A 16480-nucleotide genomic window follows, 5' to 3' on the forward strand; every position below is an offset into this window, starting at 1 on the left:
TCCATTCTGTTTTACAACTGTGAGCCCGCACATATTCTTTCATTATTGCTTCAGCTGTCACAGTGATAAGTTGTGGTGTGATATGTGCAAGTGAGCAGCAATAATATAAAATAAACAGTGAGCTATGTGAGAAAAAATTTACGATCCAAGCAGAAAATGACCCAGATCGTGAGCTGTCAGCGCAATCTCACAATTGGGCAGTTGTTTCTGAGATAATTAGCAATCAGATAAGTGGTTGGCTGAGATCTGATACAACTGTACTGTTCAGTGCTTTGAGTGGGTCATTACTGTGGGGTAAGGATGCAACAAACCCACTGGTTGGAACCAATATCAGTATTTTAGTGCTGAAAGACCTGTATTTTTTGGTATTTCTTTGGTCCCATTTATAACAGGTATTTTTATTTTTTACTAATAACTGAGTTAAAAACTTGAAATATCAATTAGCTATAGCAGGAGTGCTAAAACTTTTTGTTTTTAAATAAACCTTTTTTTAAAAAAAAGAAGTAATTTTTACTTGTAAAATTTGCACTGGTTTGGGATATTGTGTTATTACAGAAAATAGAAGTGGTCAGTGATATTTTAATAACTATGCTGACAGAAATGAGCAACAAACACATGTAATAAGAATTTGTACAGCATTGCTGAGACAATAATGATACTGTTGCTGTATGTTATGGCTTAAGGAACACATGTATGTGCAGTGTGCAGGACTTGCACCCAACTGGGCTTTATTGTAGTTTCATACTGTTGTGCCCAGACATCCGTTGTGCTGCTGAATGCCGCCAATCCTAGTCTGGAAATGTTTTTACGAAGACATAGTCATGAAGTACAGTGGTTCATTTGCTTTAAAATATTAAAGCTTTGCCCACCATATCTATGAAATAACAAAAGAGGAAGGAAATTGCGATAACAGTACTAAAATAAAAACTGAGCAACAATACATTCATAGTAGACAGTAAAAATAGAAAATAGCTGTTCAGTTGCCTTTGCCTGGCATAGTAAGCCTTTGTCTGCTTTTAGCCTTTGAAAACAGACAAATTAACATGAAAAAATAGATTTTTTTCAACCTCAGCTTTCATCCTTGGGCACTAACTATTCGTAATACCCAAATAGTGATATGACCCCTAATTACAACATGATTTTTGAGCTGAGTCCATAAAAATAAGAATCAGTAGGAGAATGCTGATGATATTTTGTACTATTCGACCACTAATCAATTTTTGAGAAAAGCAGTGAATGGTGGATGGACTAAGTTTTCTCTTTTGCCTATTTAATTTAATATTTTGATTCCATGTATTTTGAAACTGAAAGAGTCCAAATTTTTCAGTCTTTGTTCAATTTGCACATTTGTTACAGGAAATAATACAAAAAAACTGAAAACTGGTTATTTCAGAAACCGGTTATTTTCAGCAGTTTTAACATTCGTTAGCACCTTATTCTCTGCTAGTAAAAGTTATTTCAGAAACCGGTTATTTTCAGCAGTTTTAACATTTGTTAGCACCTTATTCTCTGCTAATAAAAGTCACATGCTGAAAACTACCGTCCAATATCCTTAACATCAATTTGTTGTAGAATCTTAGAATGTATTCTGAGTTCAAACATAATGTGGTATCTCTAACGGAATGAGCTCATCAAAGCCAATCAGCATGGATTTTGAAAACATTGATCATATGAAACCCATCTCACACTTTTCTCATGTGACATACTGAAAGCTTTGGGTCAAGGCAAGAAAATAGATGCAGTATTTCTTGATTTCTAAAAAGCATTTGACTCAGTACCATTACTATGCTTATCGTCAAAAGTACAATAATATAGGATAGCAATTGAAATTTGTGACTGGACTGAGGCTTTTTGGTAGGGAGGATGCAAAATGTTATCTCAGTTGGAGAGTCATTGTAAGATGTAAAAGTAACTTCAGGTGGGCCGTAGGAAGTTCATATTGTATATTGTGTATTAATGACCTTGCAGACAATATTAATAGTGAAATCAGGCTTTTTGTAGATGATGCAGTTATCTATAGTGAAGTAATGTCTGAAAGGAGCTGCATAAATATTCAGTCAGATCTTGATAAGATATCAAAGTGGTGCAGAGGTTAGCAAATGGCTTTAAATATTCAGAAATATAAAATTTAGCACTTAACAAAACAAAGAAATGTAATATTCCATGACTATAATATCAATGAGTCAATGTTGGAATCCGCCAACTCTTACATTAACACCTGGGTGTAACACTTTGTAGGAATATGAAATGGAATGATCAAATAGGTTCAATTGTTGGTAAAGCAGGTGGTAGACTTTGGTTTTTTGGTAGAATACTGGGGAAGTGCAATCGGTCTACAAAGGAGATAGCTTGCAGATCAGTTGTGTGATCAGTTCTGGAATATTGCTCAAGTGTGCGGGACCTGTACCAGATAGGACCAATGGGGGATATTGAACATATACAAAGAAGGCAGCATGAATGTTAACAGGCTTTTTTAATCAGTGGGAGAGTGTCACAGAGATACTGAAATAACTGAACTGGAATACTCTTGAAGATAGAAACAAAGTGTTCTGAGAAGGTCTGTTAACAAAGTTTCAAGAACTGGCTTTAAATGTTTACTCTAGGAATATACTGCAACTCCATACGTAACCATCACACAGTGATCATGAGGACAAGATTAGACTAATTACTGCATGCACAAAGGCATCCAAACAACCATTCTTCCTGCGCTCCATATGTGAGTAGAACAGGAAGAAACCTTAAAACTGGTACAATGGGACATACAGTCTGCCATGCACCTCATGGTGGTTTGCAGAGTGTAGATGTAGCTATTGCTTGCATATTGCACATCTCTATAACTACATGGATTTAAAAGTAATGAAAGCTGTCTTGATTAGTGCAATGATGTATTTAGTTTATTTGCTGTAACTGCTTGGCCATGGCCATGTGATAATTGTTGTGTGATGTCAAACAGAGTATACACTCTAAAAACACAGATGATGTGACTTACCAAACGAAAGTGCTGGCAGGTCGATAGACATACAAACAAACACAAACATACACATGAAATTCAAGCTTTCACAACAAACTGTTGCCTCATCAGGAAAGAGGGAAGGAGAGGGAAAGACGAAAGGATGTGGGTTTTAAGGGAGAGGGTAAGGAGTCATTCCAATCCCGGGAGCGGAAAGACTTACCTTGGAAAGAAGGGGTATACGCTCACACACACACACACACACACACACACACAGACACAGATATATCCATCCGCACATACGCAGACACAAGCAGACATTTATAAAGGCAAAGAGTTTGGGCAGAGATGTCAGTCGAGGTGGAAGTACATAGGCAAAGATGTTGTTGATAGACAGGTGAGGTATGAGCGGCGGCAAATTGAAATTAGCGGAGATTGAGGCCTGGCGGGTAACGAGAAGAGAGGATATACTGAAGGGCAAGTTCCCATCTCCAGAGTTCTGACAGGTTGGTGTTAGTGGGAAGTATCCAGATAACCCGGACGGTGTAACACTGTGCCAAGATGTGCTGGCCGTGCACCAAGGCATGTTTAGCCACAGGGTGAACCTCACTACCAACAAACACTGTCTGCCTGTGTCCATTCATGCGAATGGACAGTTTGTTGCTGGTCATTCCCACATAGAAAGCTTCACAGTGTAGGCAGGTCAGTTGGTAAATCACGTGGATGCTTTCACACGTGGCTCTGCCTTTGATCGTGTACACCATCCGGGTTACAGGACTAGAGTAGGTGGTGGTGGGAGGGTGCATGGGACAGGTTTTACTCCGGGGGCGGTTACAAGGGTAGGAGCCAGAGGGTAGGGAAGGTGGTTTGGGGATTTCATAGGGATGAACTAAGAGGTTACGAAGGTTAGGTGGATGGCGGAAAGACACTCTTGGGGGAGTGGGGAGGATTTCATGAAGGATGGATCTCATTTCAGGGCAGGATTTGAGGAAGTCGTATCCCTGCTGGAGAGCCACATTCAGAGTCTGATCCAGTCCCGGAAAGTATCCTGTCACAAGTGGGGCACTTTTGGGGTTCTTCTGTGGGAGGTTCTGGGTTTGAGGAGATGAGGAAGTGGTTCTGGTTATTTGCTTCTGTACCAGGTCAGGAGGGTAGTTGCGGGATGTGAAAGCTGTTTTCAGGTTGTTGATGTAATGGTTCAGGGATTCCGGACTGGAGCAGATTCGTTTGCCACTAAGACCTGGGCTGTAGGGAAGGGACCGTTTGATGTGGAATGGGTGGCAGCTGTCATAATGGAGGTACTGTTGCTTGTTGGTGGGTTTGATGTGGACGGACGTGTGAAGCTGGCTATTGGACAGGTGCAGGTCAACGTCACGGAAAGTGGCATGGGATTTGGAGTAGGACCAGGTGAATCTGATGGAACCAAAGGAGTTGAGGTTGGGGGGGAAATTCTGGAGTTCTTCTTCACTGTAAGTCCAGATCATGAGGATGTCATCAATAAATCTGTACCAAACTTTGTGTTGGCAGGCCTGGGTAACCAAGAAGGCTTCCTCTAAGCGACCCATGAATAGGTTGGCGTACGAGGGGGCCATCCTGGTGCTCATGGCTGTTCCCTTTAATTGTTGGTATGTCTGGCCTTCGAAAGTGAAGAAGTTGTGGGTCAGGATGAAGCTGGCTAAGGTAATGAGGAAAGAGGTTTTTGGTAGGGTGGCAGGTGATCGGCGTGAAAGGAAGTGCTCCATCGCAGTGAGGCCCTGGACGTGCGGGATATTTGTGTATAAGGAAGTGGCATCAATGGTTACAAGGATGGTTTCCGGGGGTAACAGACCGGGTAGGGATTCCAGGCGTTGGAGAAAGTGGTTGGTGTCTTTGATGAGGGATGGGAGACTGCATGTAATGGGTTGAAGGTGTTGATCTACGTAGGCAGAGATACGTTCTGTGGGGACTTGGTAGCCAACTACAATGGGACGACCGGGATGATTGGGTGTGTGGATTTTAGGAAGAAGGTAGAAGGTAGGGATGCGGGGTGTTGGTGGGGTCAGGAGGTTGATGGAGTCAGGTGAAAGGTTTTGTAGGGGGCCTGAGGTTCTGAGGATTCCTTGAAGCTCCGCCTGGACATCAGGAATGGGATTACCTTGGCAAACTTTGTATGTAGTGTTGTCTGAAAGCTGACGCAGTCCCTCAGCGACATACTCCCGACGATCAAGTACCACGGTTGTGGAACCCTTGTCTGCCAGAAGAATGACGATGGATCGGTCAGCCTTCAGATCATGGATAGCCTGGGATTCAGCAGTGGTGATGTTGGGAGTAGGATTAAGGTTTTTTAAGAAGGATTGAGAGGCAAGGCTGGAAGTGAGAAATTCCTGGAAAGTTTGGAGAGGGTGATTTTGAGGAAGAGGAGGTGGGTCCCGCTGTGACGGAGGACGGAACTGTTCCAGGCAGGGTTCAATTTGGATAGTGTCTTGGGGAGTTAGACCATTAGGAGTAGGATTAGGATCATTTTTCTTTGTGGCAAAGTGATATTTCCAGCAGAGAGTACAGGTGTAGGACAGTAAATCTTTGACAAGGGCTGTTTGGTTGAATTTGGGTGTGGGGCTGAAGGTGAGGCCTTTGGATAGGACAGAGGTTTCGGATTGGGAGAGAGGTTTGGAGGAAAGGTTAACTACTGAATTAGGGTGTTGTGGTTCCAGATTGTGTTGATTGGAATTTTGAGGTTTTGGTAGGAGGGGAGCTGGAAGTGGGAGATTGAGTAGATGGGAGAGACTGGGTCTGTGTGCAATGAGAGGAGGTTGAGGTTTGCTGGGAAGGTTGCGAAGGGTGAGTGAGTTGCCTTTCTGGAGGTGGGAAACCAGGAGATTGGATAGTTTTTTGAGGTGAAGGGTGGCATGCTGTTCTAATTTGCGATTGGCCTGTAGGAAGATGCTCTGAACAGCCGGTGTGGATGTGGGAGAGGAAAGATTGAGGAATTTTATTAAGGATAGGAGTTGATGGGTGTGTTCATTGGCTGAGTTGATGTGTAGGTGAAGGATTAGGTGGGTGAGGGCAGTGGATTGTTCAGTTTGGAATTGGTATTGGGACTGATGGAAAGAAGGGTTGCAGCCAGAGATGGGAACTTTAAGTGTGAGGCCTTTGGGGGTAATGCCAAATGTCAGACAAGCCTGAGAAAATAAAATATGGGAGTGTAATCTGGCTAGGGTGAAGGCATGTTTGCGGAGGGAATATAAATAAAACTTAATGGGGTCGTTGTGGGGGTGTTGTGAGGGTGACATGGTATTAGAAGGTGGAAAGTGTAACATGAGGCTGAAATGAAAATGAAAATAAAAATATATGGCGAGAGATAAGGTGAACTAGAAAGCAACTGGAGATCTGGTGTGAAAAAAGGCGAAAAGGTGTTGGTTATAACTGGGCTATGTTGATCCTGTGGTGAACTTGGTTTGGTAGACAACGATGTGCACAAAGGTTATGTGGTTGTGTTCCTGCCAAAACACGTTAAAGGTTGGAGCAATTCAGGAAAATTTCGTAAAAACTGCATGTAAATGTATTAAAAGGAGTGGTTTTGTGGTGGCAGATAGTGAAAATGAGGGTAACAATTGTCTGACAAAGAAATAATGACGTTAAAACCTGTGGGAAGCGGCTAAAAAAGATCAGTGATGTGGGAAAAAAGGAAATGGAAAAAAAGCAAAAGTTATTGGAACTAGCCGAAATGGCTGTTTAATAGCTGAAAGGAACTGTTTGTGAACTGGAAACGGTGGATTTTGTAGCAGCAGTATTGTTGAAAGGGAAGAAAACATTTTTTGGTAATGGTTTGGAAGTGGGTTACGTATTATTGAGTATATATAGGTGGGATAAGATTGTATGGTAGATTCGGTAAAGAGAAGAAGGTGAATACAAAGTGAAACTACTTGCAAAAACAGAAAGAGAAAATAAGATGACAGGAAAGATTTCAAAATGCAACAGTGACAATAACAAACGTAATTGTTGGGTTCAAATTAATCAAATAACCAGAGGCACTTCCTCATATCCTCAAACCCAGAACCTCCCACGGAAGAACCCCAAAAGTGCCACACTTGTGACAGGATACTTTCCGGGACTTTATCAGACTCTGAATGTGACTCTCCAGCAGGGATACGACTTCCTCAAATCCTGCCCTGAAATGAGATCCATCCTTCATGAAATCCTCCCCACTCCACCAAGAGTGTCTTTCCGCCGTCCACCTAACCTTCATAACCACTTAGTTCATCCCTATGAAATCCCCAAACCACCTTCCCTACCCTCTGGCTCCTACCCTTGTAACCGCCCCCGGTGTAAAACCTGTCCCATGCACCCTCCCACCACCACGTACTCTAGTCCTGTAACCCGGAAGGTGTACACGATCAAAGGCAGAGCCACGTGTGGAAGCACCCACATGATTTACCAACTGACCTGCCTACACAAGCTTCCTATGTGGGAATGACCAGCAACAAACTGTCCATTCGCATGAATGGACACAGGCAGACAGTGTTTGTTGGTAATGAGGATCACCCTGTGGCTAAACATGCCTTGGTGCGCGGCCAGCACATCTTGGCACAGTGTTACACCATCCAGGTTATCTGGATACTTCCCACTAACACCAACCTGTCAGAACTCCGGAGATGGGAACTTGCCCTTCAGTATATCCTCTCTTCTCGTTACCCGCCAGGCCTCAATCTCCGCTAATTTCAATTTGCCGCCGCTCATACCTCACCTGTCTTTCAACAACATCTTTGCCTCTGTACTTCCACCTCGACTGACATCTCTGCCCAAACTCTTTGCCTTTACAAATGTCTGCTTGTGTCTGTGTATGTGCGGATGGATGTGTGTGTGTGTGTGTGTGTGTGTGTGTGTGTGTGTGTGTGTGTGTGTGTGCGCGAGTGTATACCCCTTCTTTCCCCCTAAGGTAAGTCTTTCCGCTCCCGGGATTGGAATGACTCCTTACCCTCTCCCTTAAAACCCACATCCTTTCGTCTTTCCCTCTCCTTCCCTCTTTCCTGATGAGGCAACAGTTTGTTGTGAAAGCTTGAATTTCATGTGTATGTTTGTGTTTGTTTGTGTGTCTATCGACCTGCCAGCACTTTCGTTCGGTAAGTCACATCATCTGTGTTTTTAGAGTATACACTCTTATTTACAGTGCAGCATTCAACTGTATCTTGATTAAATTATAATACACATACATATTGTAATGTTCATCAACTTCAGAATATTATGAGTGTAGACAGATACGTTTACAGAAGCTTTATACGAGCTTAATGTTTCATTGTACATGATAACAATTGCACATCATGGCAGGCTAGTATGACACGGCTATGTCAACCAGATTATGATGACACTGTTGAAGCTACTCATAAATAAATAGTCTTATTGCAGGTTCTTGGTGATTTCTTTTGTCATCTTTGGTGACCTATAAAATGAATGTGTAAATTTTTGTATGTCTCATTGGAAGTTATGTGTGGACACTCAAAACATGTTCATAAAAATAAAGAAATATTTTACAAATGACTGGTTGCAACTACCTTTTTTGTATTTCATATAAACACTCTTTGTAGTCATTTAGGGATGAGAAAGCTGTTTGCAGTGTGTGCGTGAGAAGAAGAGCTTTTTCAGAAGACAGTTATTAGTTTGAAGTCTAAATATGGGCCACAAATGTTCAGGTAGATTGTATATACATTTGAAGGATAAGGGATACAGGACACAGAACTCTGTTGTTCATAGGTGTAAGAAAAGAAAGTGCGCACAGTGTCCCCTGTTTCTTTACATTCCAAATAAATCTATGCCATTCACAGTTAGAAGGGTTAGTTTTACCAAATGAAAATGTATGCCTTTTTCAGTTGAAGTTTTTTCATTTATCACTGCATCTTTATGTCATAAGTTACCTCTAATATGATAAGTTTATGGCTATGATATTTTCATATATGAGTCTTGGGGGTACAGGTTCCACAAAAGTGGTAAGTTAGGAAATTTTGATTTAACGATATCGCCTTAGTACTGTTATCTTTAGAAATGCTTATTTCTAGTACACTGAGGTTCATTCCAACTTTGTTGTGTTATTCTGCATTTAATATTTATATTTGTATATTTTTGCAGTGGAAAACCAGGTGTTGACAGTATTTGCTCTGAGTATGCGATATGAACCCGCTGACATTGAACATGCTGTTGATGATGGCTTGCTGCCTTTGCTGACAAAGCTGTGTGTTCCAAAACCTGGAGATGCAGCAACTCTTAGCACAGCTGCAACAAATTTGCTACATATTCTTTCTATGTCCAGTGGGTAAGAATTCAGTCATCTCTTTCATCTCATCAAGTAGGCTAATCTTTCTAGGTCCATTGGATAAATAATTTCAACAAGTAATTTTAGGACATGGGCATATATTATTCAGCTACTGCGGGAACTACTCAGGAGGATGTCGTTATCAGGAGAAAGAAAACTGGCGTTCTACGGATCGGAGCATGGAATGTCAGATCCCTTAATCGGGCAGGTAGGTTAGAAAATTTAAAAAGGGAAATGGATAGGTCAAAATTAGATATAGTGGGAATTAGTGAAGTTTGGTGGCGGGAGGAACAAGACTTTTGGTCAGGTGAATACAGGGTTATAAATACAAAATCAAATAGGGGTAATGCAGGAGTTGGTTTAATAATGAATAAAAAAATAAGAGTGCGGGTAAGTTACTACAAACAGCATAGTGAACGCCTTATTGTGGCCAAGATAGACACGAAGCCCACACCTACTACAGTAGTACAAGTTTATATGCCAACTAGCTCTGCCGATGACAAAGAAATTGAAGAAATGTATGATGAAATAAAAGAAATTATTCAGATAGTGAAGGGTGACGAAAATTTAATAGTCGTGGGTGACTGGAATTTAGTAGTAGGAAAAGGGAGAGATGGAAATGTAGTAGGTGAATATGGATTGGGGTAAGAAGTGAAAGAGGAAGCCGCCTGGTAGAATTTTGCACAGAGCACAACTTAATCACAGCTAACACTTGGTTCAAGAATCATAAAAGAAGGTGGTATACATGGAAGAAGCCTGGAGATACTGACAGGTTTCAGATAGATTACATAATGGTAAGACAGAGATTTAGGAACCAGGTTTTAAATTGTGAGACATTTCCAGGGACAGATGTGGACTCTGACCACAATCTATTGGTTATGAACTGTAGATTTTTCTCCATCTCCATCATAAACTTTTTTTCTTGAGCATCTTAACTCGCTTCATCCCAACATCAAGTTTACGATGGAGATGGAGAAAAATGGCAAACTTCCATTCCTGGACGTGTTGCTATGGAGAAAAGAAGATGGCACATTAGGTCACGCAGTGTACCGTAAACCAACGCACACGGACTTATACTTACATGCCACCAGCTGTCACCATCCTTCGCAACGAAGTGGCGTACTGAGGACGTTGGTCCACAGAGCACGAGCCATATCAGACTGAGACAGCTTATCCAATGAGTTACTCCATCTGCGTACCATTTTCCAACAAAATGGATACTCCAAACGGGAGATTCGCCGTGCCTTACAACCAAAGCGGGTTACCCAACGTGAGGAAGTGGAAGGAGGCGAAGAACAAAGAGGAATGGTCATCTTGCCATACATCGGCGGTGTCTCTTCAAAAATAGGAAGATTATTGAAGAGGCATAAAGTTAAATGTGTTTTTTGTCTGCCGGCAAAACTCAGAGCTCTCTTGGGCTCATCTAAGGACAGCCTTGGCCTAAGAAGACCCGGTGTGTACGAGATTCCTTGTAGCTGCGGCGTGTCGTACATCGGACAAACTTGTCGCACTGTAGAAGAGTGATGCACTGAACACCGATGCTACACTCGTCTGGAGCAACCAGAAAAGTCTGCAGTGGCCGAGCATTGTCTCAGTACGTTCTATGAATTATCAACATACAAAAATTCTCGCATCGATGAGTTCGTACTGGGACAGTGTTATTAAGGAAGCAGTGGAAATACGTAGCTCGATGAATCTTGTAAAAAGAGACACGGGCTTTCAGCTTAGTACAGCATGGGATCCAGCACTGGCCATATTGAAGTCGCTTCGAGCAGAGAGGAATACTATTGGTCATAAGACGGACGACAATTCGCCAGCAACATAAATATTCTGTTGACAGCGTGGACGCGCAGTTTTGTTTGCGGCTTCCGACAGAGGTCGCTGGGACGGCCGATGCCAGCGCAGAGTAACAGCGGCAGCCTCCGCCCTTGCGGCTTCTGACAGAGGTCGCTGGGGCGGCCGATGGCAACGCAGAGCAGCAGCGGCAGCCTCCGCGCGTGTGCCGAAGTATTTGGTTCTTCATCCTGTAGGTGGCGTTACTGTCCTTCCAGCTATCTGTTGATATTGTTGCTATTGGCCATGGAATTTAGCGCCTTCACACATGCGCAGTTCCTGCCTAAAACTGGCATAAATAGGGGGCCCTGGTCCTGCCTTAGCAGTGTGTTCGTCGCACCTGAAGATGTCGGCCAGTTGCGCTGACGAAATATTGTGGAGATTTCACTATGACATCCGACGTCTCGCCCAAGAACCATATATACAAAATAACTGATGATGGTCGAAGTAGAGAGGATATAAAATGTAGACTGGCAATGGCAAGGAAAGCGTTTCTGAAGAAGAGAAATTTGTTAACATCGAGTATAGATTTAAGTGTCAGGAAGTCATTCCTGAAAGTATTTGTATGGAGTGTAGCCATGTATGGAATTGAAACATGGACGATAAATAGTTTAGATAAGAAGAGAATAGAAGCTTTCAAAATGTGGTGCTACAGAAGAATGCTGAAGATTAGATGGGTAGATTACATAACTAGTGAGGAGGTATTGAATAGGATTGGGGAGAAGAGAAGTTTGTGGCACAACTTGACTAGAAGAAGGGATCGGTTGGTAGGACATGTTTTGAGGCATCAAGAGATCACCAATTTAGTATTGAAGGGCAGCGTGGAGGGTAAAAATTGTAGAGGGAGACCAAGAGATGAATACACCAAGCAGATTCAGAAGGATGTAGGTTGCAGTAGGTACTGGGAGATGAAGAAGCTTGCACAGGAAAGAGTAGCACAGAGAGCTGCATCAAACCAGTCTCAGGACTGAAGACTACAACAACAACAACAACAACAACTGCACTTAATGTTTACTTCTCAATTGACAGTTCATGTACACAATAGTAACATCTGTGTACAACCTGACCACTTTGTGAATTGCGTTCTCTGAAGAAGATGATCTGTTTATGTTGTTCATTCATCATTTATTAATTTCAGGATATTAAGAAAATATGAGAGAGGATCAGAAAGCAAGGCACAATAGTTTTTTTCTCCCCTGGTATTGCAGCTAAAATGTTGAAATTTCATGATGATATAGTTTAAAGTTTGTGCTGTTGAGGATATTTTGTTTTTATGTGCACTTCTATTGATAGAAGCCTGAACTACAAAAGAAACATGCTGTTTGTATTACCGCCATCAACTTGTGAAGAGCAGTGAAGTGTAGTTCGATGTTTGTAGGCCAAAGGACAGTACCTGACTGAAATTGACAGGGACATGCTTGGCATGTATGGGGATGGCCTTTTGGACTGTGGCAGTGTCTCCAAGTGGTATAAATTGTGGAACCTTTGTGATTTTCCATGCTCCAGGCAACCAGTAACAGCTGCAACCCTGCCGAAAGTTAGAGCCATCGAGGCAGCAATTTTGAATGACGGGTGTGTGCAATAGCAAATCTTATCACAGCAGAGCAATGTTTCCTATGGTGCAGTATATAATATTGCTCATGACACATTGAAATTTCGTAATGTTGGTGCTTGCCGGATGCCTAAGAACCTGACAAACAGCCATAAGGGCAAGAGAATGATGACAAGCTTGGACCACTTAATGCATTATGCTGGAAAAGGACATGACTTTTTGAAATGAATCATCACTGGTGATGAGTTGTGGGGATATCACTTCATGCCCGAAACCAAGCAGGCTCTGTGCAGTGGTAACAAACTGCTTATGAAAAAAGTTCAAAGTGACTCAATCTGCTAGGAAAGAGCTTGTGACATTGTTCTGGAATATACATAGTGTGTTACTGGTGGACTTTGCTGAACACAGGACCACTGTGAATCCTACAGCTTACATTAAAACTTTGGTTAAGTTGCGTCATGCCCTTTATAACAAACGCCACAACATTAATGCTGACCTTGTCAAACTTCTTCATGACAGTGCTCGCCCCCATATTGCTTCTCCTGTTAATGAAAAAATTGCCAAATTTTGGTGGGAGGTGCTCTAGCATCCAACATACAGTCCAGACAATGCGCCATTGGACTTTCATCTGTTTAGTTCTTTGAAGAAATTCCTGGCCGGTCAACACTTTGCAACATATGCAGAGGTGAAATCAGCAGTCCGCAAACGGCCATACTACAAGCGAACATACTCCTATGAACAGGACATATTGAAACTGGTATCACAAAGGGAGAGATGTGTTGAGAAAATTGGTAACTATATAGAAAAGTAGGTAAAAGATGTAAATTAATTTGTGATTTTTTTATTTTGTTACTTATAAAATTTTTCTGTAATAGAATTATTGTGCATTACTTTCCAATCTTTCTTCATATTAGAATAATTTGAGTGACATTCTGCACTCTTTCTTTGTTAACATTTAAATGTTACTGCGTCAGGAAAGAAACAAAATGGCAACATATTGTGTGTTCAATATTACCATTATATTCTGTTACAGTTCTAAGCAAAGAAGGGAAAGCAGAAAGGTGGAAGGAGTATATAGAGGGTTTATACAAGGGCGATGTACTTGAGGACAATATTATGGAAATGGAAGAGGATGTAGATGAAAACGAAATGGGAGATAAGATACTGCGTGAAGGGTTTGACAGAGCACTGAAAGACCTGAGTCGAAACAAGGCCCCCGGAGTAGACAACATTCCATTGGAACTACTGACGGCCTTGGGAGAGCCAGTCCTGACAAAACTCTACCATCTGGTGAGCAAGATGTATGAAACAGGCGAAATACCCTCAGACTTCAAGAAGAATATAATAATTCCAATCCCAAAGAAAGCAGGTGTGAAAATTACCGAACTATCAGTTTAATAAGTCACAGCTGCAAAATACTAACACGAATTCTTTACAGACGAATGGAAAAACTAGTAGAAGCGGACCTCGGGGAAGATCAGTTTGGATTCCATAGAAACACTGGAACACGTGAGGCAATACTGACCTTACGACTTATCTTAGAAGAAAGATTAAGGAAAGGCAAACCTACGTTTCTAGCATTTGTAGACTTAGAGAAAGCTTTTGACAATGTTGACTGGAATACTCTCTTTCAAATTCTAAAGGTGGCAGGGGTAAAATACAGGGAGCGAAAGGCTATTTACAATTTGTACAGAAACCAGATGGCAGTTATAAGAGTCGAGGGACATGAAAAGGAAGCAGTGGTTGGGAAGGGAGTAAGACAGGGTTGTAGCCTCTCCCCGATGTTGTTCAATCTGTATATTGAGCAAGCAGTAAAGGAAACAAAAGAAAAATTCGGAGTAGGTATTAAAATTCATGGAGAAGAAATAAAAACTTTGAGGTTCGCCGATGACATTGTAATTCTGTCAGAGACAGCAAAGGACTTGGAAGAGCAGTTGAATGGAATGGACAGTGTCTTGAAAGGAGGATGTAAGATGAACATCAACAAAAGCAAAACAAGGATAATGGAATGTAGTCTAATTAAGTCGGGTGATGCTGAGGGAATTAGATTAGGAAGTGAGGCATTTAAAGTAGTAATGGAGTTTTGATATTTGGGGAGCAAAATAACTGATGATGGTCGAAGTAAAGAGGATATAAAATGTAGGCTGGCAGTAGCAAGGAAAGCGTTTCTGAAGAAGAGAAATTTGTTAACATCCAGTATTGATTTAAGTATCAGGAAGTCATTTCTGAAAGTATTCGTATGGAGTGTAGCCATGTATGGAAGTGAAACATGGACGATAAATAGTTTGGACAAGAAGAGAATAGAAGCTTTCGAAATGTGGTGCTACAGAAGAATGCTGAAGATTAGATGGGTAGATCACATAACTAATGAGGAAGTATTGAATAGGATTGGGGAGAAGAGAAGTTTGTGGCACAACTTGACCAGAAGAAGGGATCGGTTGGTAGGACATGTTCTGAGCCATCAAGGGATCACCAATTTAGTATTGGAGGGCAGCGTGGAGGGTAAAAATCGTAGAGGGAGACCAAGAGATGAATACACTAAGCAGATTCAGAAGGATGTAGGTTGCAGTAGGTACTGGGAGATGAAAAAGCTTGCACAGGATAGAGTAGCATGGAGAGCTGCATCAAACCAGTCTCAGGACTGAAGACCACAACAACACAGTGGTTTTGGTTTGACAAGTATTTTGTAATAAAAGGTATATGACTGACAAATGTATATTTCTTTATGTACAGAATTCCTATGTTTGGTGAATAGATGTGCAACTGTACATATGGTAGTCATCACATTTAAATACAGAGATGCAAACTTTTTTGAATGTGAATGACAACTGCTTTAAAAAGAAATGATAATACCACGTGTATTTGCAGATGCCCCCAAAGTTCATTCAGTGTGCATGATATAAGTGTGTGTGTGTGTGTGTGTGTGTGTGTGTGTGTGTGTGTGTGTGTGTGTTTTGTGCATGGTTTTGTTATCATCTTATGTTGTTATAAACAAGATTTCTCCTAAACAAGATGTCTTCCCAAAGAGCCATGAAGCTGTGAATTGAACGCCTGGCACACCTAATGGTAGGGCCTACAATGTAGGAAAAGATAGGTTACTTCTTGCCATAAAGATGAGATGTTAAACTACAGATTGGTGCAATTAAAAGATACTTACACATAAGCTTTTGTCCATAGCCTTCGCCAGAGAAAGAAACAGACACACAAGCAAGCACACCTCATGCGCACTTGACCACCAACTCAGGCAGCTCAGACCAGAATGCCAGTTAAGGTAGCACATTAGAGCAAGACAAAATGTTTGTGTCATAAAACAAATATTTCAGTATTGGTTATTAATTCATAGCCAAATTCCTCTTCTCTCTTTCTTACAGATAATTGCTTGACAGTCAGTTATAAACAATTGCTTTAATCTGAATCGTTTGCAGTCTCTTATATCTATATAAAGCTTTACAAATAAAATTAAAGAAAGAGATTAACATTGACATTCTGGTCCGAGCTGTTGGAATTCACGGTCACGTGTGTGTGAGGTGTGCATAAATGGTGAGTGTTTCTCTTCCTTTTTCTGACAGAGGCTATGAGTGAAAGGTTACATGTAAATGTCTTTTAATTGTGCCTGTCTACAACTTAATGTTTCATCTTTACAGTAAGAAGCAATGTATTTTTTCCTACATTGTTGATATTCCAACCTAAAATTTCCATTGTTTAATGATAATGTCCTGTTACTAAAGTAGATTTTAATAGTTAAGCTGGCACATTAGAGCAAGACAAAATGTTTGTGTCAGAAAATTAATATTCCAGCATTGGTTACTAATGCCTAGCCAAATTTCTCTTCTCACTTTCCCACAGATCATTAGTTGACAGT

General features: G+C 41.3%; 1 protein-coding gene across 1 annotated transcript in view; it reads left to right on the forward strand.

The window, feature by feature from the left end:
- LOC124804616 (probable E3 ubiquitin-protein ligase HERC1) overlaps positions 1–16480 on the forward strand; it is a 790356-nt gene that overhangs the window by 314494 nt on the left and 459382 nt on the right. The window contains exon 24 of the mRNA XM_047264817.1: positions 9050–9233. Coding sequence (XP_047120773.1) covers positions 9050–9233 — 184 coding nt within the window. The remainder of the gene's footprint in view (positions 1–9049; positions 9234–16480) is intronic.

Source organism: Schistocerca piceifrons, chromosome 7, assembly GCF_021461385.2.
Source record: "Schistocerca piceifrons isolate TAMUIC-IGC-003096 chromosome 7, iqSchPice1.1, whole genome shotgun sequence".
In the NCBI taxonomy this organism is placed as follows: Eukaryota; Metazoa; Arthropoda; class Insecta; order Orthoptera; family Acrididae; genus Schistocerca; species Schistocerca piceifrons.